The sequence below is a fragment of the Petromyzon marinus genome, unplaced genomic scaffold (assembly GCF_048934315.1).
Source record: "Petromyzon marinus isolate PM22_M1 ecotype Great Lakes invasive population unplaced genomic scaffold, UKy_Petmar_22M1.pri1.0 PM_Scaffold_38, whole genome shotgun sequence".
Taxonomy (NCBI): Eukaryota; Metazoa; Chordata; class Hyperoartia; order Petromyzontiformes; family Petromyzontidae; genus Petromyzon; species Petromyzon marinus.
The window spans coordinates 111,110-136,879 of record NW_027423368.1 but is presented as its reverse complement, the minus strand read 5'-3'; the positions used below and the strand labels follow the sequence as shown (position 1 = coordinate 136,879).

At 48.7% G+C, this 25,770-nt stretch overlaps 1 protein-coding gene across 6 annotated transcripts in view; it reads right to left on the bottom strand.

Annotated features, from left to right (window-relative positions):
* Positions 1–25,770, bottom strand: part of LOC116937345 (transient receptor potential cation channel subfamily M member 3-like) — a 170,128-nt gene that overhangs the window by 126,729 nt on the left and 17,629 nt on the right. For all 6 annotated transcript variants that reach the window (XM_076064311.1, XM_076064308.1, XM_076064307.1 and 3 more), the window contains exons 2-3: positions 1,416–1,495; positions 386–620 (exon numbers count right to left, since the gene is read on the bottom strand). In XM_076064311.1, the coding sequence (XP_075920426.1) occupies positions 386–620; positions 1,416–1,495 (315 nt within the window). The remainder of the gene's footprint in view (positions 1–385; positions 621–1,415; positions 1,496–25,770) is intronic.

Sequence of the window (25,770 nt, the reverse complement as noted above, 5' to 3'; positions counted from 1 at the left end):
ACCTCACCACCTCACCACCCCCACCACCACCTCACCACCACCACCATTTCACCATCACCACCACCTCACCCCCACCACCTCCTCACTACCACCACCACCTCACCACCACCACCTCACCACCACCACCACCTCACCACCACCACCTCACCACCACCACCACCTCACCACCACCACCTCACCCCCACCTCACCACCACCTCACCACCACCACCTCACCACCACCACCACCTCACCACCACCTCACCACCACCACCACCCTCACCACCACCTCCTCACCACCACCTCACCACCACCACCTCCTCACCCTCACCACCACCTCACCACCACCTCACCACCTCCTCACCCTCACCACCACCTCCTCACCCTCACCACCACCACGTCCTCACCATGGCCTTGTTTGAGTGTCCTGCCCCATGAAACTCGATGGTGCCATAGGCGTCCGTGGGGCTCGCGTGCGTGTGCTGCGTCACGCTCCAGCGCTCCTGTGATTGGCCACTCGCCGCCGCCGCTGCCGTCTCCGCCGCGTGCTTGCTGCCCGTTGCCGGGCTCTGATTGGCCGCCCGCGGGATGACGTAGGGCACGAGGCCAACGTGCTGGCCAATGAGGCGGCCACAGCAGCATCTGCGGTTGGGGTGGGGAGGGTGGAGAGTTGGTGACAGTGTGGGTGGGTGAGTGGGGTTGGTGGGTGGGTGGCTGGGTGAGTGAGTTGGTGGGTGGGTGGCTGGGTGAGTGGGTGAGTAGGTGGGTGATTGGGTGGGTGGGTGTTGAGTGGGTGAGTGTATGGGTGAGTGGGTGAGTGAGTGAGTGGGTGAGTGGGTGGGTGGGTGAGTGAGTGGGTGGGTGAGTGTGTGGATGGGTGAGTGGGTGGGTGGTTGAGTGAGTGAGTGGGTGTGTGTGTGGGTGAGTGGGTGGGTGGGTAAGTGAGTGGGTGGGTGGGTGAGTGTGTGGGTGAGTGGGTGGGTGGGTGAGTGAGTGGGTGGGTAGGTGAGTGGGTGGGTGAGTGGGTGGGTGGATGTATGGGTGAATGGGTGGGTGAGTGGGTGGATGAGTGGGTGGATGAGTGAGTGGGTGGGTGAGTGGGTGAGTGTATGGGTGAGTGGGTGGGTGTGTGAGTGGGTGAGTGGGTGGGTGGGTGAGTGAGTGGGTGGGTGAGTGGGTTAGTGAGTGAGTGGGTGAGTGGGTGAGTGAGTGAGTGGGTTAGTGAGTGAGTGAGTGGGTGGATGAGTGGGTGAGTGAGTGAGTGGGTGAGTGAGTGAGTGGGTGTTTTGGTGAGTGAGTGGGTGGGTGAGTGAGTGAGTGGGTGAGTGGGTGAGTGTATGGGTGAGTGGGTGGTTCGGCGAGTGGGTGACTGAGTGGGTGGGTGAGTCTCCGCGAGTCTGTTGAGGCTGAGTGGACCTAGGGGAGTCCCACCCTCACCTGTGTGGATCTTTGGAGCTCTGTATGACGTGGATGCATTCCCTCTTACAGAAGGATCGCTCGATCCAGCTCCGCTGGGCCTGGGAGACACGGGGAGACACGGGTAGACACAGGGAGACACGGGGAGACATGGGGAGACGTGGAGAGACACAGGGAGACACAGGGAGACACGGGGAGACACAGAGAGACACGGGGACACGCAGGGAGACACAGGGAGACACGGGGAGACACAGGAAAGACACAGTTTCATAGTTTCATTTTTCATCATTTCATTTATTTTTGGTAAAGCCCTGTGGGCCATTCGGCTCTTGAATCGGGGTGCAACTGCAACAAACAAAAAAACTAAAACACGAACATGAAAAACGTCTTAAAGTGACTATGTGTGTGACTGTGCAAACAGAAAATCCAGGAAAAAAAACATCAAAATATTCCTGAAATAGCACCGTACACCAAGTCAAACAACAACAACAAGCACAAGACAACTTAGATTAAGGCCATCAGTCTAACTCCGTACTACAACAACAACCACAAGACAACTTAGATTAAGGCCATCAGTCTAACTCCGTACTACAACAACAACAACCACGAGACAACTTAGATTAACGCCATCAGTCTAACTCCGTACTACAACAACAACCACAAGACAACTTAGATTAAGGCCGTCAGTCTAACTCCATACTACAACAACAACCACAAGACAACTTAGATTAAGGCCATCAGTCTAACTCCGTTACTACAACAACAACCACAAGACAACTTAGATTAAGGCCATCAGTCTAACTCCGTACTACAACAACAACCACAAGACAACTTAGATTAAGGCCGTCAGTCTAACTCCGTACTACAACAACAACCACAAGACAACTTTGATTAAGGCCGTCAGTCTAACTCCGTACTACAACAACCACAAGACAACTTAGATTAAGGCCATCAGTCTAACTCCGTACTACAACAACCACAAGACAACTTAGATTAAGGCCGTCAGTCTAACTCCGTACTACAACAATAACAACCATAAGACAACTTAGATTAAGGCCATCAGTCTAACTCCGTACTACAACAACAACCACAAGACAACTTAGATTAAGGCCGTCAGTCTAACTCCGTACTACAACAACAACCACAAGACAACTTAGATTAAGGCCGTCAGTCTAACTCCGTACTACAACAACAACCACAAGACAACTTAGATTAAGGCCATCAGTCTAACTCCGTACTACAACAACAACCACAAGACAACTTTGATTAAGGCCATCAGTCTAACTCCGTACTACAACAACAACCACAAGACAACTTAGATTAAGGCCATCAGTCTAACTCCGTTACTACAACAACAACCACAAGACAACTTAGATTAAGGCCATCAGTCTAACTCCGTACTACAACAACAACCACAAGACAACTTAGATTAAGGCCGTCAGTCTAACTCCGTACTACAACAACAACCACAAGACAACTTTGATTAAGGCCGTCAGTCTAACTCCGTACTACAACAACCACAAGACAACTTAGATTAAGGCCATCAGTCTAACTCCGTACTACAACAACCACAAGACAACTTAGATTAAGGCCGTCAGTCTAACTCGGTACTACAACAATAACAACCATAAGACAACTTAGATTAAGGCCATCAGTCTAACTCCGTACTACAACAACAACCACAAGACAACTTAGATTAAGGCCGTCAGTCTAACTCCGTACTACAACAACAACCACAAGACAACTTAGATTAAGGCCGTCAGTCTAACTCCGTACTACAACAACAAGTACAAGACAACTTAGATTAAGGCCATCAGTCTAACTCCGTACTACAACAACAACCACAAGACAACTTTGATTAAGGCCATCAGTCTAACTCCGTACTACAACAACAACCACAAGACAACTTAGATTAAGGCCATCAGTCTTACTCCGTACTACAACAACAACCACAAGACAACTTAGATTAAGGCCATCAGTCTAACTCCGTACTACAACAACAACCACAAGACAACTAAGATTAAGGCCATCAGTATAACTCTGTACTACAACAACAACAACCACAAGACAACTTAGATTAAGGCCATCAGTCTAACTCCGTACTACAACAACAACCACAAGACAACTTAGATTAAGGCCGTCAGTCTAACTCCATACTACAACAACAGCAACCACAAGACAACTTAGATTAAGGCCGTCAGTCTAACTCCGTACTACAACAACAACCACAAGACAACTTAGATTAAGGCCATCAGTCTTACTCCGTACTACAACAACAACCACAAGACAACTTAGATTAAGGCCATCAGTCTAACTCCGTACTACAACAACCACCACAAGACAACTTAGATTAAGGCCATCAGTCTAACTCTGTACTACAACAACAACCACAAGACAACTTAGATTAAGGCCAATCAGTCTAACTCCGTACTACAACAACAACCACAAGACAACTTAGATTAAGGCCATCAGTCTAACTCCGTACTACAACAATAACAACCATAAGACAACTTAGATTAAGGCCATCAGTCTAACTCCGTACTACAACAACAACCACAAGACAACTTAGATTAAGGCCGTCAGTCTAACTCCGTACTACAACAACAACCACAAGACAACTAAGATTAAGGCCATCAGTATAACTCTGTACTACAACAACAACCACAAGACAACTTAGATTAAGGCCATCAGTCTAACTCCGTACTACAACAACAACCACAAGACAACTTAGATTAAGGCCGTCAGTCTAACTCCATACTACAACAACAGCAACCACAAGACAACTTAGATTAAGGCCGTCAGTCTAACTCCGTACTACAACAACAACCACAAGACAACTTAGATTAAGGCCATCAGTCTTACTCCGTACTACAACAACAACCACAAGACAACTTAGATTAAGGCCATCAGTCTAACTCCGTACTACAACAACCACCACAAGACAACTTAGATTAAGGCCATCAGTCTAACTCTGTACTACAACAACAACCACAAGACAACTTAGATTAAGGCCAATCAGTCTAACTCCGTACTACAACAACAACCACAAGACAACTTAGATTAAGGCCATCAGTCTAACTCCGTACTACAACAATAACAACCATAAGACAACTTAGATTAAGGCCATCAGTCTAACTCCGTACTACAACAACAACCACAAGACAACTTAGATTAAGGCCGTCAGTCTAACTCCGTACTACAACAACAACCACAAGACAACTTAGATTAAGGCCGTCAGTCTAACTCCGTACTACAACAACCACCACAAGACAACTTAGATTAAGGCCATCAGTCTAACTCTGTACTACAACAACAACCACAAGACAACTTAGATTAAAGCCAATCAGTCTAACTCCGTACTACAACAACAACCACAAGACAACTTAGATTAAGGCCATCAGTCTAACTCCGTACTACAACAAGAACCACAAGACAACTTAGATTAAGGCCGTCAGTCTAACTCCGTACAACAACAACAAACACAAGACAACTTAGATTAAGGCCATCAGTCTAATTCCGTACTACAACAACCACCACAAGACAACTTAGATTAAGGCCATCAGTCTAACTCCGTACTACAACAACAACAACCACAAGACAACTTAGATTAAGGCCATCAGTCTAACTCCATACTACAACAACAACCACAAGACAACTTAGATTAAGGCCATCAGTCTTACTCCGTACTACAACAACCACAAGACAACTTAGATTAAGGCCATCAGTCTAACTCCGTACTACAACAACAACCACAAGACAACTAAGATTAAGGCCATCAGTCTAACTCCGTACTACAACAACCACAAGACAACTTAGATTAAGGCCATCAGTCTAACTCCGTACTACAACAACAACAACAACCACAAGACAACTTAGATTAAGGCCGTCAGTCTAACTCCATACTACAACAACAACAACCACAAGACAACTTAGATTAAGGCCATCAGTCTAACTCCGTACTACAACAATAACAACCATAAGACAACTTAGATTAAGGCCATCAGTCTAACTCCGTACTACAACAACAACCACAAGATAACTTAGATTAAGGCCGTCAGTCTAACTCCGTACTACAACAACAACCACAAGACAACTTAGATTAAGGCCGTCAGTCTAACTCCGTACTACAACAACAACCACAAGACAACTTAGATTAAGGCCATCAGTCTAACTCCGTACTACAACAACAACCACAAGACAACTTAGATTAAGGCCATCAGTCTTAACTCCGTACAACAACAACAACCACAAGGCAACTTAGATTAAGGCCATCAGTCTAACTCCGTACTACAACAACAACCACAAGACAAGGTTAGATTAAGGCCATTAGTCTAACTCCGTACTACAACAACAACCACAAGACAACTTAGATTAAGGCCGTCAGTCTAACTCCGTACAACAACAACAAACACAAGACAACTTAGATTAAGGCCATCAGTCTAATTCCGTACTACAACAACCACCACAAGACAACTTAGATTAAGGCCATCAGTCTAACTCCGTACTACTACAACAACAACAACCACCACAAGACAACTTAGATTAAGGTCATCAGTCTAACTCCGTACTACAACAACAACCACAAGACAACTTAGATTAAGGCCATCAGTCTAACTCCGTACTACAACAACAACCACAAGACAACTTAGATTAAGGCCGTCAGTCTAACTCCGTACTACAACAACAACCACAAGACAACTTAGATTAAGGCCATCAGTCTAACTCCGTACTACAACAACCACCACAAGACAACTTAGATTAAGGCCATCAGTCTAACTCTGTACTACAACAACAACAACAACCACAAGACAACTTAGATTAAGGCCATCAGTCTAACTCCGTACTACAACAACAACAACAACCACCACAAGACAACTTAGATTAAGGCCATCAGTCTAACTCCGTACTACTACAACAACAACAACCACCACAAGACAACTTAGATTAAGGTCATCAGTCTAACTCCGTACTACAACAACAACCACAAGACAACTTAGATTAAGGCCATCAGTCTAACTCCGTACTACAACAACAACCACAAGACAACTTAGATTAAGGCCGTCAGTCTAACTCCGTACTACAACAACAACCACAAGACAACTTAGATTAAGGCCATCAGTCTAACTCCGTACTACAACAACCACCACAAGACAACTTAGATTAAGGCCATCAGTCTAACTCTGTACTACAACAACAACAACAACCACAAGACAACTTAGATTAAGGCCATCAGTCTAACTCCGTACTACAACAACAACAACAACCACCACAAGACAACTTAGATTAAGGCCATCAGTCTAACTCTGTACTACAACAACAACAACAACAACCACAAGACAACTTAGATTAAGGCCATCAGTCTTACTCCGTACTACAACAACAACCACAAGACAACTTAGATTAAGGCCATCAGTCTAACTCCGTACTACAACAACCACCACAAGACAACTTAGATTAAGGCCATCAGTCTAACTCTGTACTACAACAACAACCACAAGACAGCTTAGATTAAGGCCAATCAGTCTAACTCCGTACTACAACAACAACCACAAGACAACTTAGATTAAGGCCATCAGTCTAACTCCGTACTACAACAATAACAACCATAAGACAACTTAGATTAAGGCCATCAGTCTAACTCCGTACTACAACAACAACCACAAGACAACTTAGATTAAGGCCGTCAGTCTAACTCCGTACTACAACAACAACCACAAGACAACTAAGATTAAGGCCATCAGTATAACTCTGTACTACAACAACAACCACAAGACAACTTAGATTAAGGCCATCAGTCTAACTCCGTACTACAACAACAACCACAAGACAACTTAGATTAAGGCCGTCAGTCTAACTCCATACTACAACAACAGCAACCACAAGACAACTTAGATTAAGGCCGTCAGTCTAACTCCGTACTACAACAACAACCACAAGACAACTTAGATTAAGGCCATCAGTCTTACTCCGTACTACAACAACAACCACAAGACAACTTAGATTAAGGCCATCAGTCTAACTCCGTACTACAACAACCACCACAAGACAACTTAGATTAAGGCCATCAGTCTAACTCTGTACTACAACAACAACCACAAGACAACTTAGATTAAGGCCAATCAGTCTAACTCCGTACTACAACAACAACCACAAGACAACTTAGATTAAGGCCATCAGTCTAACTCCGTACTACAACAATAACAACCATAAGACAACTTAGATTAAGGCCATCAGTCTAACTCCGTACTACAACAACAACCACAAGACAACTTAGATTAAGGCCGTCAGTCTAACTCCGTACTACAACAACAACCACAAGACAACTTAGATTAAGGCCGTCAGTCTAACTCCGTACTACAACAACCACCACAAGACAACTTAGATTAAGGCCATCAGTCTAACTCTGTACTACAACAACAACCACAAGACAACTTAGATTAAGGCCAATCAGTCTAACTCCGTACTACAACAACAACCACAAGACAACTTAGATTAAGGCCATCAGTCTAACTCCGTACTACAACAAGAACCACAAGACAACTTAGATTAAGGCCGTCAGTCTAACTCCGTACAACAACAACAAACACAAGACAACTTAGATTAAGGCCATCAGTCTAATTCCGTACTACAACAACCACCACAAGACAACTTAGATTAAGGCCATCAGTCTAACTCCGTACTACAACAACAACAACCACAAGACAACTTAGATTAAGGCCATCAGTCTAACTCCATACTACAACAACAACCACAAGACAACTTAGATTAAGGCCATCAGTCTTACTCCGTACTACAACAACCACAAGACAACTTAGATTAAGGCCATCAGTCTAACTCCGTACTACAACAACAACCACAAGACAACTAAGATTAAGGCCATCAGTCTAACTCCGTACTACAACAACCACAAGACAACTTAGATTAAGGCCATCAGTCTAACTCCGTACTACAACAACAACAACAACCACAAGACAACTTAGATTAAGGCCGTCAGTCTAACTCCATACTACAACAACAACAACCACAAGACAACTTAGATTAAGGCCATCAGTCTAACTCCGTACTACAACAATAACAACCATAAGACAACTTAGATTAAGGCCATCAGTCTAACTCCGTACTACAACAACAACCACAAGATAACTTAGATTAAGGCCGTCAGTCTAACTCCGTACTACAACAACAACCACAAGACAACTTAGATTAAGGCCGTCAGTCTAACTCCGTACTACAACAACAACCACAAGACAACTTAGATTAAGGCCATCAGTCTAACTCCGTACTACAACAACAACCACAAGACAACTTAGATTAAGGCCATCAGTCTTAACTCCGTACAACAACAACAACCACAAGGCAACTTAGATTAAGGCCATCAGTCTAACTCCGTACTACAACAACAACCACAAGACAAGGTTAGATTAAGGCCATTAGTCTAACTCCGTACTACAACAACAACCACAAGACAACTTAGATTAAGGCCGTCAGTCTAACTCCGTACAACAACAACAAACACAAGACAACTTAGATTAAGGCCATCAGTCTAATTCCGTACTACAACAACCACCACAAGACAACTTAGATTAAGGCCATCAGTCTAACTCCGTACTACTACAACAACAACAACCACCACAAGACAACTTAGATTAAGGTCATCAGTCTAACTCCGTACTACAACAACAACCACAAGACAACTTAGATTAAGGCCATCAGTCTAACTCCGAACTACAACAACAACCACAAGACAACTTAGATTAAGGCCTTCAGTCTAACTCCGTACTACAACAACAACCACAAGACAACTTAGATTAAGGCCATCAGTCTAACTCCGTACTACAACAACCACCACAAGACAACTTAGATTAAGGCCATCAGTCTAACTCTGTACTACAACAACAACAACAACCACAAGACAACTTAGATTAAGGCCATCAGTCTAACTCCGTACTACAACAACAACAACAACCACCACAAGACAACTTAGATTAAGGCCATCAGTCTAACTCCGTACTACAACAACAACCACAAGACAACTTAGATTAAGGCCAACAGTCTAACTCCGTACTACAACAACAACCACAAGACAACTTAGATTAAGGCCGTCAGTCTAACTCCGTACTACAACAACAACCACAAGACAACTTAGATTAAGGCCATCAGTCTAACTCCGTACTACAACAACCACCCCAAGACAACTTAGATTAAGGCCATCAGTCTAACTCCGTACTACTACAACAACAACAACCACCACAAGACAACTTAGATTAAGGTCATCAGTCTAACTCCGTACTACAACAACAACCACAAGACAACTTAGATTAAGGCCATCAGTCTAACTCCGTACTACAACAACAACCACAAGACAACTTAGATTAAGGCCGTCAGTCTAACTCCGTACTACAACAACAACCACAAGACAACTTAGATTAAGGCCATCAGTCTAACTCCGTACTACAACAACCACCACAAGACAACTTAGATTAAGGCCATCAGTCTAACTCTGTACTACAACAACAACAACAACCACAAGACAACTTAGATTAAGGCCATCAGTCTAACTCCGTACTACAACAACAACAACAACCACCACAAGACAACTTAGATTAAGGCCATCAGTCTAACTCTGTACTACAACAACAACAACAACCACAAGACAACTTAGATTAAGGCCATCAGTCTTACTCCGTACTACAACAACAACCACAAGACAACTTAGATTAAGGCCATCAGTCTAACTCCGTACTACAACAACCACCACAAGACAACTTAGATTAAGGCCATCAGTCTAACTCTGTACTACAACAACAACCACAAGACAACTTAGATTAAGGCCAATCAGTCTAACTCCGTACTACAACAACAACCACAAGACAACTTAGATTAAGGCCATCAGTCTAACTCCGTACTACAACAATAACAACCATAAGACAACTTAGATTTAGGCCATCAGTCTAACTCCGTACTACAACAACAACCACAAGACAACTTAGATTAAGGCCGTCAGTCTAACTCCGTACTACAACAACAACCACAAGACAACTAAGATTAAGGCCATCAGTATAACTCTGTACTACAACAACAACCACAAGACAACTTAGATTAAGGCCATCAGTCTAACTCCGTACTACAACAACAACCACAAGACAACTTAGATTAAGGCCGTCAGTCTAACTCCATACTACAACAACAGCAACCACAAGACAACTTAGATTAAGGCCGTCAGTCTAACTCCGTACTACAACAACAACCACAAGACAACTTAGATTAAGGCCATCAGTCTTACTCCGTACTACAACAACAACCACAAGACAACTTAGATTAAGGCCATCAGTCTAACTCCGTACTACAACAACCACCACAAGACAACTTAGATTAAGGCCATCAGTCTAACTCTGTACTACAACAACAACCACAAGACAACTTAGATTAAGGCCAATCAGTCTAACTCCGTACTACAACAACAACCACAAGACAACTTAGATTAAGGCCATCAGTCTAACTCCGTACTACAACAATAACAACCATAAGACAACTTAGATTAAGGCCATCAGTCTAACTCCGTACTACAACAACAACCACAAGACAACTTAGATTAAGGCCGTCAGTCTAACTCCGTACTACAACAACAACCACAAGACAACTTAGATTAAGGCCGTCAGTCTAACTCCGTACTACAACAACCACCACAAGACAACTTAGATTAAGGCCATCAGTCTAACTCTGTACTACAACAACAACCACAAGACAACTTAGATTAAGGCCAATCAGTCTAACTCCGTACTACAACAACAACCACAAGACAACTTAGATTAAGGCCATCAGTCTAACTCCGTACTACAACAAGAACCACAAGACAACTTAGATTAAGGCCGTCAGTCTAACTCCGTACAACAACAACAAACACAAGACAACTTAGATTAAGGCCATCAGTCTAATTCCGTACTACAACAACCACCACAAGACAACTTAGATTAAGGCCATCAGTCTAACTCCGTACTACAACAACAACAACCACAAGACAACTTAGATTAAGGCCATCAGTCTAACTCCATACTACAACAACAACCACAAGACAACTTAAGGCCATCAGTCTTACTCCGTACTACAACAACCACAAGACAACTTAGATTAAGGCCATCAGTCTAACTCCGTACTACAACAACAACCACAAGACAACTAAGATTAAGGCCATCAGTCTAACTCCGTACTACAACAACCACAAGACAACTTAGATTAAGGCCATCAGTCTAACTCCGTACTACAACAACAACAACAACCACAAGACAACTTAGATTAAGGCCGTCAGTCTAACTCCATACTACAACAACAACAACCACAAGACAACTTAGATTAAGGCCATCAGTCTAACTCCGTACTACAACAATAACAACCATAAGACAACTTAGATTAAGGCCATCAGTCTAACTCCGTACTACAACAACAACCACAAGATAACTTAGATTAAGGCCGTCAGTCTAACTCCGTACTACAACAACAACCACAAGACAACTTAGATTAAGGCCGTCAGTCTAACTCCGTACTACAACAACAACCACAAGACAACTTAGATTAAGGCCATCAGTCTAACTCCGTACTACAACAACAACCACAAGACAACTTAGATTAAGGCCATCAGTCTTAACTCCGTACAACAACAACAACCACAAGGCAACTTAGATTAAGGCCATCAGTCTAACTCCGTACTACAACAACAACCACAAGACAAGGTTAGATTAAGGCCATTAGTCTAACTCCGTACTACAACAACAACCACAAGACAACTTAGATTAAGGCCGTCAGTCTAACTCCGTACAACAACAACAAACACAAGACAACTTAGATTAAGGCCATCAGTCTAATTCCGTACTACAACAACCACCACAAGACAACTTAGATTAAGGCCATCAGTCTAACTCCGTACTACTACAACAACAACAACCACCACAAGACAACTTAGATTAAGGTCATCAGTCTAACTCCGTACTACAACAACAACCACAAGACAACTTAGATTAAGGCCATCAGTCTAACTCCGTACTACAACAACAACCACAAGACAACTTAGATTAAGGCCGTCAGTCTAACTCCGTACTACAACAACAACCACAAGACAACTTAGATTAAGGCCATCAGTCTAACTCCGTACTACAACAACCACCACAAGACAACTTAGATTAAGGCCATCAGTCTAACTCTGTACTACAACAACAACAACAACCACAAGACAACTTAGATTAAGGCCATCAGTCTAACTCCGTACTACAACAACAACAACAACCACCACAAGACAACTTAGATTAAGGCCATCAGTCTAACTCCGTACTACAACAACAACCACAAGACAACTTAGATTAAGGCCAACAGTCTAACTCCGTACTACAACAACAACCACAAGACAACTTAGATTAAGGCCGTCAGTCTAACTCCGTACTACAACAACAACCACAAGACAACTTAGATTAAGGCCATCAGTCTAACTCCGTACTACAACAACCACCCCAAGACAACTTAGATTAAGGCCATCAGTCTAACTCTGTACTACAACAACAACCACAAGACAACTTAGATTAAGGCCATCAGTCTAACTCCGAACTACAACAACCACCACAAGACAACTTAGATTAAGGCCATCAGTCTAACTCCATACAACAACTACAACCACAAGACAACTTAGATTAAGGCCATCAGTCTAACTCCGTACAACAACAACAACCACAAGACAACTTAGATTAAGGCCGTCAGTCTAACTCCGTACTACAATAAACAAAAACATGGCCCAAACAAAACAAACTTTTCGAAATCACCAAAATAAAAGCCATAAATGCAATGTAACAGTGATCATCATTGGAACTGTGACCGAATTTTTTACAATAAACTACGTAAATAACATGTAACACCAAATCCATAGACCCATAGCTGGCTGCATGAGTTACTTCACAAACAGCAGGGGCTTCAAGTCGGAGTATCACATTTTTCAATGCACCTTTAAGATCAGCGCGCTAAATCAAAACACAGTTAATACATTGCAGCGGTCATCCGGAGCGAAACAACTTTATATTTTATTTTAGGCCACTGAATCGCAGTGGCAGATAGGGGTGTACAACTCCTCTAGAGCAGTTTTGAGTGAAGATCTCATAGGTAGTGATTCAAGTTGCAGTTTATTGGCGATAGCATTCCAGACCCTGGGGGCATCAATAGCAAAGGCCCTTCCTCCGGTTTTTGTACGGCAATAGGGAATGTGAAGCTGGTAAATGAGCGAAGACCTGAGGTCAAATTTGTTCTTTGAAACAGAGAGGAGATCCAGCAGCAGGTAGTCTGCTGATTTTTTGTGTAAGTACATCGTGAATAAATAAGATCTGATGCACAAGCCGTCGACAATTAAGAGATGTTAAGTTTGACCCAATGTAGAGATCACAGTGGTGAGTCCTATATGGGCAGTCCAATGCAAATGTTAAGGCCGAGTGATAGATGGAATCAAGCTTGTTCAGTACAGTACTTGGGGCTGATTTATACACAGGGAGATACAGGGAGACACAGGGACACACAGGGAGACAGAGAAACACAGGGACACAGGGAGACACAGAGAGACACGGATAGATGGTGAGATACGTGGAGACACAGGGAGACACAGGGAGACACGAAGACACATGGAGAGACGGTGAGATACGTGGAGACATGGAGAGACACGGAAAGACACGGGGACACACAGGGACACGGGGAGACACAGGAAGACACAGGGAGACACGATCAGAATTGGGTGAGTGGGTGACTGAGTGAGTGGGTGAGTGGGTGGGTGAGTGGGTGGGTGGTTGAGTGGGTGGGTGGGAGAGTGGGTGAGTGGGTGGGTGTCTGAGTGAGTGGGTGACTGAGTGGGCGAGTGGGTTAGTGGGTGAGTGGGTGGGTGACTGAGTGAGTGAGTGGTTGAGTGGGTTGGTGGGTGAGTGGGTGAGTGAGTGAGTGGTTGAGTGGGTGGGTGGGAGAGTGGGTGAGTGGGTGTCTGAGTGAGTGGGTGACTGAGTGAGTGAGTGGGTGAGTGGGTTAGTGCGTGAGTGGGTGGGTGACTGAGTGAGTGAGTGGTTGAGTGGGTTAGTGGGTGAGTGGGTGAGTGAGTGAGTGGTTGAGTGGGTGGGTGGGGGAGTGGGTGGGTGAGTGAGTGAGTGGGTGGATGAGTGAGTGAGTGAGCGGGTGAGTGGGTTGGTGGGTGAGTGAGTGGGTAAGTGGGTGAGTGATTGAGTGGGTGAGTGGGTGGGTGACTGAGTGAGTGAGTGGGTGAGTGGGTTGGTGGGTGAGTGGGTGGGTGAGTGGGTGGGTGGTTGAGTGGGTGGGTGGGAGAGTGGGTGAGTGGTAGTCTGAGTGAGTGGGTGACTGAGTGAGTGAGTGGGTTAGTGGGTGAGTGGGTGGGTGACTGAGTGGTTAAGTGGGTGGGTGGGGGAGTGGGTGGGTGAGTGAGTGAGTGAGTGGGTGGATGAGTGAGTGAGTAAGTGGGTGAGTGGGTTGGTGGGTGAGTGGGTGGGTGAGTGGGTGAGTGATTGAGTGGGTGAGTGGGTGGGTGACTGAGTGAGTGAGTGGGTTGGTGGGTGAGTGGGTGGGTGAGTGAGTGAGTGGGTGGGTGACTGAGTAAGTGAGTGGGTTGGTGGGTGAGTGGGTGGGTGGTTGAGTGGGTGCGTGGGAGAGTGGGTGGGTGAGTAAGTGGGTGAGTGGGTTGGTGGGTGAGTGGGTGGGTGAGTGGGTGGTTGAGTGGGTGCGTGGGAGAGTGGGTGGGTGAGTAAGTGGGTGAGTGGGTTGGTGGGTGAGTGGGTGGGTGAGTGGGTGGGTGAGTGGGTGGGTGGTTGAGTGGGTTGGTGGTTGAGTGGGTGGGTGAGTTAGTGGGTGAGTAAGTGGGTAGGTGAGCTGGTGGGTGAGTGAGTCGGTGAGTGGATGGGTGAGCGAGTGAGTGGCACGGGCTAGAGAAGAGATGGAGTGATGTGGTACAGGACGACGTGGAGCTGAATGGACTTGGCAATGAGCGGTGCCAGCGGTGTCAAGATCGGCCTCTGTGGAGGAGGCTGGTAAAGGAAGCGCTAATGGGCAGTGCCAGGTTAGGTGCACTCTGAGACTTCTGGGCAGTTGGAGGCAGTCGCCCTCCAACAACAACGGAGGGCGGAGGAGCGAGGCTCACAACAACGAGCGGAGCGCCGGGTGGCTAAAGCACAGCAGGTTGGCACAGTAGGGGGCACAGGTGGTGCATCAGCCAGTCATCTCAGTCAGTCGACCCGTGGCACCTGGGTCTGCCCCGTGACCTCCTGCCAGCGGGCGTTCGACACTTCACGTGGCCTCAGGGTGCACATGGCCTTGCACAAGCGTCGTGGTGACGTCACCGCCACTTAGTGGCGAATGGCGGTTGTTGTTGTTTGTGTGTGTGTGTGTGTTTGTGTGTGTGTTGTCTGACAAAACAACCCCCTACCTCCTCGTGGTGCCGGATGGGCAACTCTGTCGTGGACAGTGCCGTGGGGGGAGGGCCAATTCCGATTGGCCCTTCCCCTCATGGCGTCTGTGACCACCACAGCGGCTAAACGTAGGCTCTTGACGGGTGCGAGGGGCTGGTAACCCCTCCACCTTCAATGAATTACCACTAAACCACGTCTAAAATATCTAATTAATAAGCTTGTGCCAGATGCCCCGGGGGGACAGGCGTCTATGACGTCTCCTGGCCAAACCCCAATTGGCGGAGCCAGGAGATTGAATATCTACCCTCGGGGCTCCTCCAGAAACAATGAAAAGCCACTACGGATGGCCACGTGGAATGTTCGAACGCTCACTGCGGAGGAGAGGCTGCCACTCCTCTGTCGGGAGCCGGACCGGTACCGCCTGGATCTCTGTGGAATTCAGGAGGTCCGGTGGACCGGTTCTGGCTCCTGCCACCATGAGGGGTGGACAGTCCTCTACTCGGGGCAGGAGACTGCCAAACAACAGGGTGTGGCTCTTCTTCTGAACAAAAGAATGAAGGGGGCGTGAGAGCGTGGCGGTGAGGTGTGGGAAGCTGTAAGCCCCAGGCTACTTTGGGCTCGCCTTCCCATCGACCGGAGGCGAGGAGTGGTGGTCGTGGTTACTTATGCCCCCACCGAAGACGAATATCCGTGGAGGGATGCAGGCAAGGACGATGAGTCAGATGCCTTCTATGATCTCCTGTCACAGGTGCTGGCTAAAGTGGCCCCTCGGGATAGAGTCATCTTGTTGGGTGACTTCAATGCCCGAGTTGGTCATGATGCTGGCAGCTGGTCTGGAGTGATTGGAAGGCATGGGCCAGATCAGCTCAATAACAACGGTAGGAGGCTGCTAGATTTTTGTGCAGCCCATGGGCTTGTAATTACCAATGCGCTGTTCCGGCATCGGCACATCAACACAACATCATGGATGCATGCCGGGTCCAAGCAAGAACATCTGCTGGACTACATAGTGACTGACCAGCAGATGCGAGCCCATGTCCTTGACACCAGGACCTACCGTGGAGAATCCGCCTCTGACTTGTCATCTCTAAGATGCGCCTGCCATTCTTCCACTCCGATGGTGGGTGTACACCCAGGACCCCATTCCAACCTAAGGTGGCCTGGTCTCAGTTATCTGATGGAAGTTGCAAGTGAGAATTTCATCATCGCCTGTGGCTGGGGTTGGCATCGTCCCCCACTCCTCCTGATTTCGAGGGTAAATGGGCGAGGTTTAGGACTGTGACTCATGCAGCTGCAATGGCTGCTTTGGGTACGCGGTCCAGACCTCCCCAGAGATGCTGGGTGGCAGAGGAGGTGTTCAGGATGGTTGAGAAAAAGCGACAGGCCCACTGTCATCGGCTACAGCATCCCACGTCAGAGAATGAGGAGGCTTACCGCAGCCTTCGCTCGGATGTTCGGAGAGCCGTGAGGCACTGCAAGGATGGGTGGTGGTCGCGGGTTGCTGAGGAGATGGAGTCTGCCTCAATGGCTCGCGATCACAAATCCCTATTTAACTCCATCAAAAAAGTAACCTGCAGCGCCACACCTATTACCATCATTAGGGGAAAGAACGGTGGTCCAATTTGCGACCCCCAGGAACAAGTTTGCGGATTTGCTGAGCATTTCTGTGAGGTCCTGGGGGAGGGAAAATCCCTCAGCCAGGAAAACATCGTGGCACAAAGTGGGGATGACCCTGCTGAGGCTGCGGTGCCTCAAATATTGGAGGAGGAAGTCACCCCCTGTGAGTGGCTGGCTGAGGTGCCATCTGTTGAAGAAGTACTGAAGGCAGTCCAGAGTCTGAGACCAGGAAATACACCGGGCAGAGATGATCTCCCAAGCGAAATGCTGAGGGAGGGTGGCGTTTGTGCGCAGACTCCCCTATATGACATCATAACAACAGTCTGGACCACTGGACGGGTTCCGCAGGATTGGAAGGATGCCCTGGTGGTCCCCCTCTTTAAGAAGGGGGACCGCACAGGCTGTAACAACTACAGGGGCATCTGACTCCTCAGCGTGCCGGGAAAGGTCCTGGCAAGGATTATTCAACATCGCCTTGCTTGGAAAGGGCAGTCCTGCACAGATGCCATATTTTCTCTCCGTCTGCTACAGCAGAGGTGTAGGGAATTCCAACAACACCAACATCTCTGCTTTATTGACCTGGTCAATGCCTATGACACCATCAGAAGGCCTGGGCTCTGGGTTGTTCTTCGTGCTTTCGGAGTCCCTGACCCTCTGCTCACGCTCATTAAGGACCTTCATGATGGTGAGCGGGCCCGGGTAAAACTACGTGCCAGGGAGTCAGAGCCATTCCCTGTACACCTTGGGTTGCGACAGGGATGTCCTCTGGCTCCCACATTATTTAACATCTATTTTGACCACGCAGTTAGTGAAGCCTTCAATAGCTGTACCGGAGGAATTTCCATTTGATACAGATATAATGGGAGGCTGATCGATGCCCGGGTGCGGTCAAGGGATGGCTCCCTATTGCTCAACCACGTTATGTATGCCGATGATCTGGTGATTGCTGCTCAATCAGAGGAGGAGTTGGAGACGCTGCTGCTGAGACTGGAGCGTGCCACTAAGAGGTGGGGCCTTACCATCAGCCCCACCAAAACTAAGCACCTGCCTGGGTATTTTGCACCATAGGACACTCCATCTCCACAACTCCCCATTGGTGATGGGGCAGTTGTGGAGAGAGTGAAGAGTTTCCCATACCTGGGCAGTGTGCTCATGACCGGCTCCAGTTTAGCAGCAGAGGTCTCACTCCGAATCAGTCGAGCGGCAAAATCTTTTCATCGGTTGCGTAACGCTGTGTGGAGGCTACCTGGTCTGTCTCTCCGCACGAAGCTTCAGGTCTTCTCGGCCACGGTCATTCCCTCCTCTACACCGGTTAGGCTGGATTGTGTGAGGAGCTCACAAATCCTTGAAATATGTGGACAAAGTCCCATCGGTGAACTCCTCTGGCGGGCAAGGCTGCGTTGGCTGGGTCATGTAGCCCGCATGCCCAGCCAACGCATGCCGAAACAGCTTTTGTTCGGCCGGATCGAGGGGGCTAAACGGGCGCGGCACGGACTAAAGAAGAGATGGAGTGATGTGGTACAGGAGGACGTGGAGCTGAGTGGACTTGCCGATTACTGGTACCAGCGGTGTCAAGATCGGCCTCTGTGGAGGAGGCTCGTGAAGGACGCTACTGGGCAGTTGGAGGCAGTCGCCCTCCAACAACAACGGAGGGCGGAGGAGCGACGCTCACAATAACGAGCGGAGCGCCGGGTGGCTAAAGCATAGCAGGTTGGCACAGTAGGGGGCACAGGTGGTGCATCAGCCAGTCATCTCAGTCAGTCGACCCGTGGCACCTGCTGGGTCTGCCCCGTGACCTCCTGCCAGCGGGCGTTCGACACTTCACGTGGCCTCAAGGTGCACCTAGCCTGGCACAAGCGTCGTGGTGACGTCACCGCCACAGTGGCGAATGGCGGTTGTTGTTGTGTGTGTGTGTCTGTGTATGTGTGTCTGTGTGTGTCTGTGTGTGTGTCTGTGTGCGTGTCTTTGTGTCTGTGTGTGTGTATGTGTAGTGTCTGTGTGTGTATGTGTGTGTGTCTGTGTGTGTGTATGTGTGTGTGTCTGTGTGTGTGTCTGTGTCCGGCAAAACAACCCCCTACCTCCTCGCGGTGCCGGACGGGCAACTCTGTCGTGGACAGCGCTGTGGGGGGAGATCCAATTTTGATTGGCTCCTCCCCTCATGGCATATGTGTCCACCACAGGGGCTAAACGGGGGCTCTGGACGGGTGCGAGGGGCTGGTAACCCCTCCACCTTCAATTAATTACCACGAAACCACGAATTAAACTGAAATATGTAACAACTAAGCTTGTGCCGGAGGCCCCGGGGGGCCAGGCGTCTATGACGTCTCCCGGCCAAACCCCAATTGGCGGAGCCAGGAGATTGAATACCTACCCTCGGGGCTACTCCAGAAACAACGAAAAGCCACTACGGGTGGCCACGTGGAATGTTCGAACGCTCACTGCAGAGGAGAGGCTGCCACTCCTCTGTCGGGAGCTGGACCCGTACCGCCTGGATCTATGTGGCATTCAGGAGGTCCGGTGGACCGGCTCTGGCTCCTGCCACCATGAGGGGTGGACAGTCCTCTACTCGGGGCAGCAGGCTGCCAAACAACAGGGTGTGGGTCTTCTTTTGAACAAAAGAATGAAGGGGGCGTGGGAGCGTGGCGGTGAGGTGTGGGAAGCTGTAAGCCCCAGGCTACTTTGGGCTCGCCTTCCCATCAACCGGAGGCGAGGAATGGTGGTCGTAGTTACTTATGCCCCCACCGAAGATGAACATCCGTGGAGGGATGCAGGCAAAGCCGATGAGTCAGATGCCTTCTATGACCTCCTGTCACAGGTGCTGGCTAAAGTGGCCCCTCGGGATAGAGTCATCATGTTGGGTGACTTCAATGCCCGAGTTGGTCATGATACTGGCACCTGGTCTGGAGTGATTGGAGGGCATGGGCCAGATCAGCTCAATAACAACGGTAGGAGGCTGCTAGATTTTTGTGCAGCCCATGGGCTTGTAATTACCAACACGCTGTTCCGGCATCGGCGCATCCACACAACATCATGGATGCATGCCGGGTCCAAGCAAGAACATCTGCTGGACTACATAGTGATGGACCAGCGAATGCGAGCCCATGTCCTTGACACCAGGACCTACCGTGGAGCTGATCTGCCCTCTGACCATCGACTAGTCATCTGTAAGATGCGCCTGCCATTCTTCCACTCCGGTGGTGGGTGTACACCCAGGACCCCATTCCAACCTAAAGTGGCCTGGTCTCAGTTATCTGATGAAAGTTGCAAGCGAGAATTTCATCATCGCTTGCGGCTGGGATTGGCATCGTCCCCGACTCCTCCTGATGTCGAGGGTAAATGGGCGAGGTTTAGGACTGTGACTCATGCAGCTGCAATGGCTGCTCTGGGTACGCGGTCCAGACCTCCCCAGACACCCTGGATGACAGAGGAGTTGTTCAGGATGGTTGAGAAAAAGCGACAGGCCCACTGTCATTGGCTACAGAATCCCACGTCAGAGAATGAGGAGGCTTACCGCAGCCTTCGCTCGGAGGTTCGGAGAGCCGTGAGGCGCTGCAAGGATGGGTGGTGGTCGCGGGTTGCTGAGGAGATGGAGTCTGCCTCAGTGGCCCGTGATCACAAATCTCTATTTAACTCCATCAAAAAAGTAACCTGCAGCGCCACACCTATTACCATCATTAGGGGAAAAAACGGTGATCCAATTTCCGACCCCCAGGAACAGGTTCGCAGATTTGCTGAGCATTTCTGTGAGGTCCTGGGGGAGGGAAAATCCCTCAGCCAGGAAAACATCGTGGCACAAAGTGAGGATGACCCTGCTGAGGCTGCGGTGCCTCAAATATTGGATGAAGTCACCCCTTGTGAGTGGCTGGCTGAGGTGCCATCTGCTGAGGAAGTAATGAAGGCGATCCGGAGTCTGAGACCAGGAAAGGCAGCGGGCAGAGATGATCTCCCAAGCGAAATGCTGAGGGAGGGTGGCGTTTGTGCACAGACTGCCCTATATGACATCATAACAACAGTCTGGACCACTGGACGGGTTCCGCAGGATTGGAAGGATGCCCTGGTGGTCCCCCTTTTTAAGAAGGGGGACCGCACAGACTGTAACAACTACTGGGGCATCTCACTCCTCAGTGTGCCGGGAAAGGTCCTGGCAAGGATTATTCAGCATCGCCTTGCCAGGCACGCTGAGGAGAGGCTTGCGGAGCCCCAATGCGGTTTCAGGAAAGGGCGGTCCTGCACAGATGCCATATTTTCTGTCCGTCTGCTACAGCAGAGGTGTAGGGAATTCCAACAAGACCTACATCTCTGCTTTATTGACCTGGTCAAGGCCTATGATACCATCAGCAGGCCTGGGCTCTGGGTCGTTCTTCGTGCTTTTGGAGTACCTGACCCTCTGCTCACGATCATTAAGGACCTTCATGATGGTGAGCGGGCCCGGGTAAAACTACGTGCCCGGGAGTCAGAGCCATTCCCTGTACACCTTGGGTTGCGACAGGGATGTCCTCTGGCTCCCACATTATTTAACATCTATTTTGACCACGCAGTTAGTGAAGCCTTCAATAGCTGTACCGGAGGAATTTCCATTTGATACAGATATAATGGGAGGCTGATCGATGCCCGGGTGCGGTCAAGGGATGGCTCCCTATTGCTCAACCACGTTATGTATGCCGATGATCTGGTAATTGCTGCTCAATCAGAGGAGGAGTTGGTGGCGCTGCTGCTGAACCTGGAGCTTGTCACCAAGAGGTGGGGCCTTACCATCAGCCCCACCAAAACTAAGCACCTGCCTGGGTATTTTGTACCATTGGACACTCCATCTCCACAACTCCCCATTGGTGATGGGGCAGTTGTGGAGAGAGTGAAGAGGTTCCCATACCTGGGCAGTGTGCTCATGGCCGGCTCCAGTTTAGCAGCAGAGGTCTCACTCCGAATCAGTCGAGCGGCAATATCTTTTCATCGGTTGTGTAACGTTGTGTGGAGGCTACCTGGTCTGTCGCTCCGCACGAAGCTTCAGGTCTTCTCGGCCACGGTCATTCCCTCCTCTACGCCGGTTAGGCTGGATTGTGTGAGGAGCTCACAAATCCTTGAAATATGTGGACAAAGTCCCATCGGTGAGCTCCTCCGGCAGGCAAGGTTGCGTTGGCTGGGTCATGTAGCCCGCATGCCCAGCCACCGCATGCCGAAACAGCTTTTGTTCGGCCGGATCGAGGGGGCTAAACGGGCGCGGCACGGGCTAGAGAAGAGATGGAGTGATGTGGTACAGGAGGACGTGGAGCTGAGTGGACTTGCCGATGACTGGTACCAGCGGTGTCAAGATCGGCCTCTGTGGAGGAGGCTCGTGAAGGACGCTACTGGGCAGTTGGAGGCAGTCGCCTTCCAACAACAACGGAGGGCGGAGGAGCGACGCTCACAACAACGAGCGGAGCGCCGGGTGGCTAAAGCACAGCAGGTTGGCACAGTAGGGGGCACAGGTGGTGCATCAGCCAGTCATCTCAGTCAGTCGACCCGTGGCACCTGCTGGGTCTGCCCCGTGACCTCCTGCCAGCGGGCGTTCGACACTTCACGTGGCCTCAAGGTGCACATAGCCTGGCACAAGCGTCGTGGTGACGTCACCGCCACAGTGGCGAATGGCGGTTGTTGTTGTTGTGTGTGTGTGTGTCTGTGTGTGTGTATGTGTGTGTGTCTGTGTGTGTGTATGTGTGTGTGTTTGTGTGTGTCTGTGTGTGTGTATGTGTGTGTGTCTGTGTGTGTGTGTATGTGTGTGTGTCTGTGTGTGTGTCTGTGTGTGTGTCTGTGTGTGTGTCTGTGTGTGTGTCTTTGTGTCTGTGTGTGACACGTGGATTAGCCATGCGGAGGCGACTTACATCGCGAGATTAGAGAGGAGAGTGGAGCCAGCAGGGGGAGAGAGTGGGAGGGATGAGAGAGGGAGATGAGAGGGAGATGAGAGAGATGAGAGACAGTGGAAGATGAGAGGGAGATGAGAGAGAGATGAGAGGAAGATGAGAGAGAGATGAGAGAGATGAGAGAGATGAGAGGGAGATGAGAGGAGATGAGAGAGGGGGAGATGAGATGGAGATGAGAGAGATGAGAGAGATGAGAGAGATGAGAGAGAGATGAGAGAGAGCTGAGAGAGAGTGGGAGATGAGAGAGATGAGAGGGAGATGTTGAGAGAGAGATGAGAGAGTGGAAGATGAGAGAGAGATGAGTGGGAGATGAGGGAGATAAGAGAGTGAAAGATGAGAGAGAGAGTGGAAGATGAGAGGGAGAAGTTGAGAGAGATGAGAGGGAGATGAGTGGGAGATGAGAGAGAGATGAGAGAGATGAGAGGGAGATGAGAGGGAGATGAGAGAGAGATGAGAGATATGATAGAGAGTGGAAGATGAGAGAGAGAGATGAGAGAGATGAGAGAGAGATGAGAGAGAGATGAGAGAGAGTGGAAGATGAGAGAGAGATGATAGAGAGTGGAAGATGAGAGAGAGAGAGATGAGAGAGATAATGGAGATGAGAGAGTGGGAGATGAGAGGGAGATGAGAGAGAGATGAGAGAGATGAGAGACAGTGGAAGATGAGAGAGAGAGACGAGAGGGAGATGAGGGAGATGAGAGAGAGACGAGAGGGAGATGAGGGAGATGAGAGAGAGACGAGAGGGAGATGAGGGAGATGAGGGAGATGAGAGAGATGAGAGAGAGATGAGGGAGATGAGAGAGAGATGAGAGAGAGATAATGGAGATGAGAGAGTGGGAGATGTCGCCAATTCTTCGCCCTTCCCATCCCCCCATCACGTGACCCGTCCGTGCCCTCTCTGCTCGCTCAAATTGCCAATTGATGAGCGGAACTCTCCCTCCTCTCTGTCTCTCTGTGTCTCTCTGTCTCTCTGTGTCTCTCTGTGTCTCTCTCTGTCTCTCTGTCTCTGTCTGTGTCTCTCTGTCTCTCTGTGTCTCTGTGTCTCTCTGTGTCTCTGTGTCTGTCTGTGTCTCTGTGTCTGTCTCTGTCTGTGTCTCTGTCTCTCTGTGTCTCTCTGTCTCTCTGTCTGTCTCTCTGTGTCTCTCTGTGTCTCTCTGTCTCTCTCTGTGTCTCTGTGTCTCTCTGTGTCTCTCTGTCTGTCTCCCTCCTCTCTGTCTGTCTCTGTGTCTCTCTGTGTCTCTCTGTGTCTCTCTGTATGTCTCTGTGTCTCTCTGTGTGTCTCTGTGTCTGTCTTTCTGTGTCTCTCTGTGTGTCTCTGTCTCTCTCTGTGTCTCTGTCTGTCTCTCTGTGTCTCTGTGTCTCTCTGTGTCTCTCTGTGTCTCTCTGTCTGTCTCCCTCCTCTCTGTCTCTCTCTGTCTCTCTGTGTGTCTCTGTCTGTCTCCCTCCTCTCTGTCTCTCTGTGTCTCTGTCTGTCTCTCTGTGTCTCTCTGTCTGTCTCTGTGTCTCTGTGTCTCTGTCTGTCTCTTTGTCTGTCTCCCTCCTCTCTGTCTCTCTCTGTCTCTCTGTGTCTCTCTGTGTCTCTGTCTGTCTGTCTCCCTCCTCTCTGTCTCTCTCTGTGTCTCTCTGTGTCTCTCTGTCTGTCTCCCTCCTCTCTGTCTCTCTGTGTCTCTGTCTGTCTCTCTGTGTCTCTCTGTCTGTCTCTGTGTCTCTGTGTCTCTGTCTGTCTCTTTGTCTGTCTCCCTCCTCTCTGTCTCTCTCTGTCTCTCTGTGTCTCTCTGTCTCTCTGTCTGTCTCTCTGTGTCTCTCTGTGTCTCTCTGTCTCTCTCTGTGTCTCTGTGTCTCTCTGTGTCTCTCTGTCTGTCTCCCTCCTCTCTGTCTGTCTCTGTGTCTCTCTGTGTCTCTCTGTGTCTCTCTGTATGTCTCTGTGTCTCTCTGTGTGTCTCTGTGTCTGTCTTTCTGTGTCTCTCTGTGTGTCTCTGTCTCTCTCTGTGTCTCTGTCTGTCTCTCTGTGTCTCTGTGTCTCTCTGTGTCTCTCTGTGTCTCTCTGTCTGTCTCCCTCCTCTCTGTCTCTCTCTGTCTCTCTGTGTGTCTCTGTCTGTCTCCCTCCTCTCTGTCTCTCTGTGTCTCTGTCTGTCTCTCTGTGTCTCTCTGTCTGTCTCTGTGTCTCTGTGTCTCTGTCTGTCTCTTTGTCTGTCTCCCTCCTCTCTGTCTCTCTCTGTCTCTCTGTGTCTCTCTGTGTCTCTCTGTCTGTCTCCCTCCTCTCTGTCTCTCTCTGTGTCTCTCTGTGTCTCTCTGTCTGTCTCCCTCCTCTCTGTCTCTCTCTGTGTCTCTCTGTGTCTCTCTGTGTCTCTGTCTGTCTCCCTCCTCTCTGTCTCTCTGTGTCTCTGTCTGTCTCTCTGTGTCTCTCTGTCTGTCTCTGTGTCTCTGTGTCTCTGT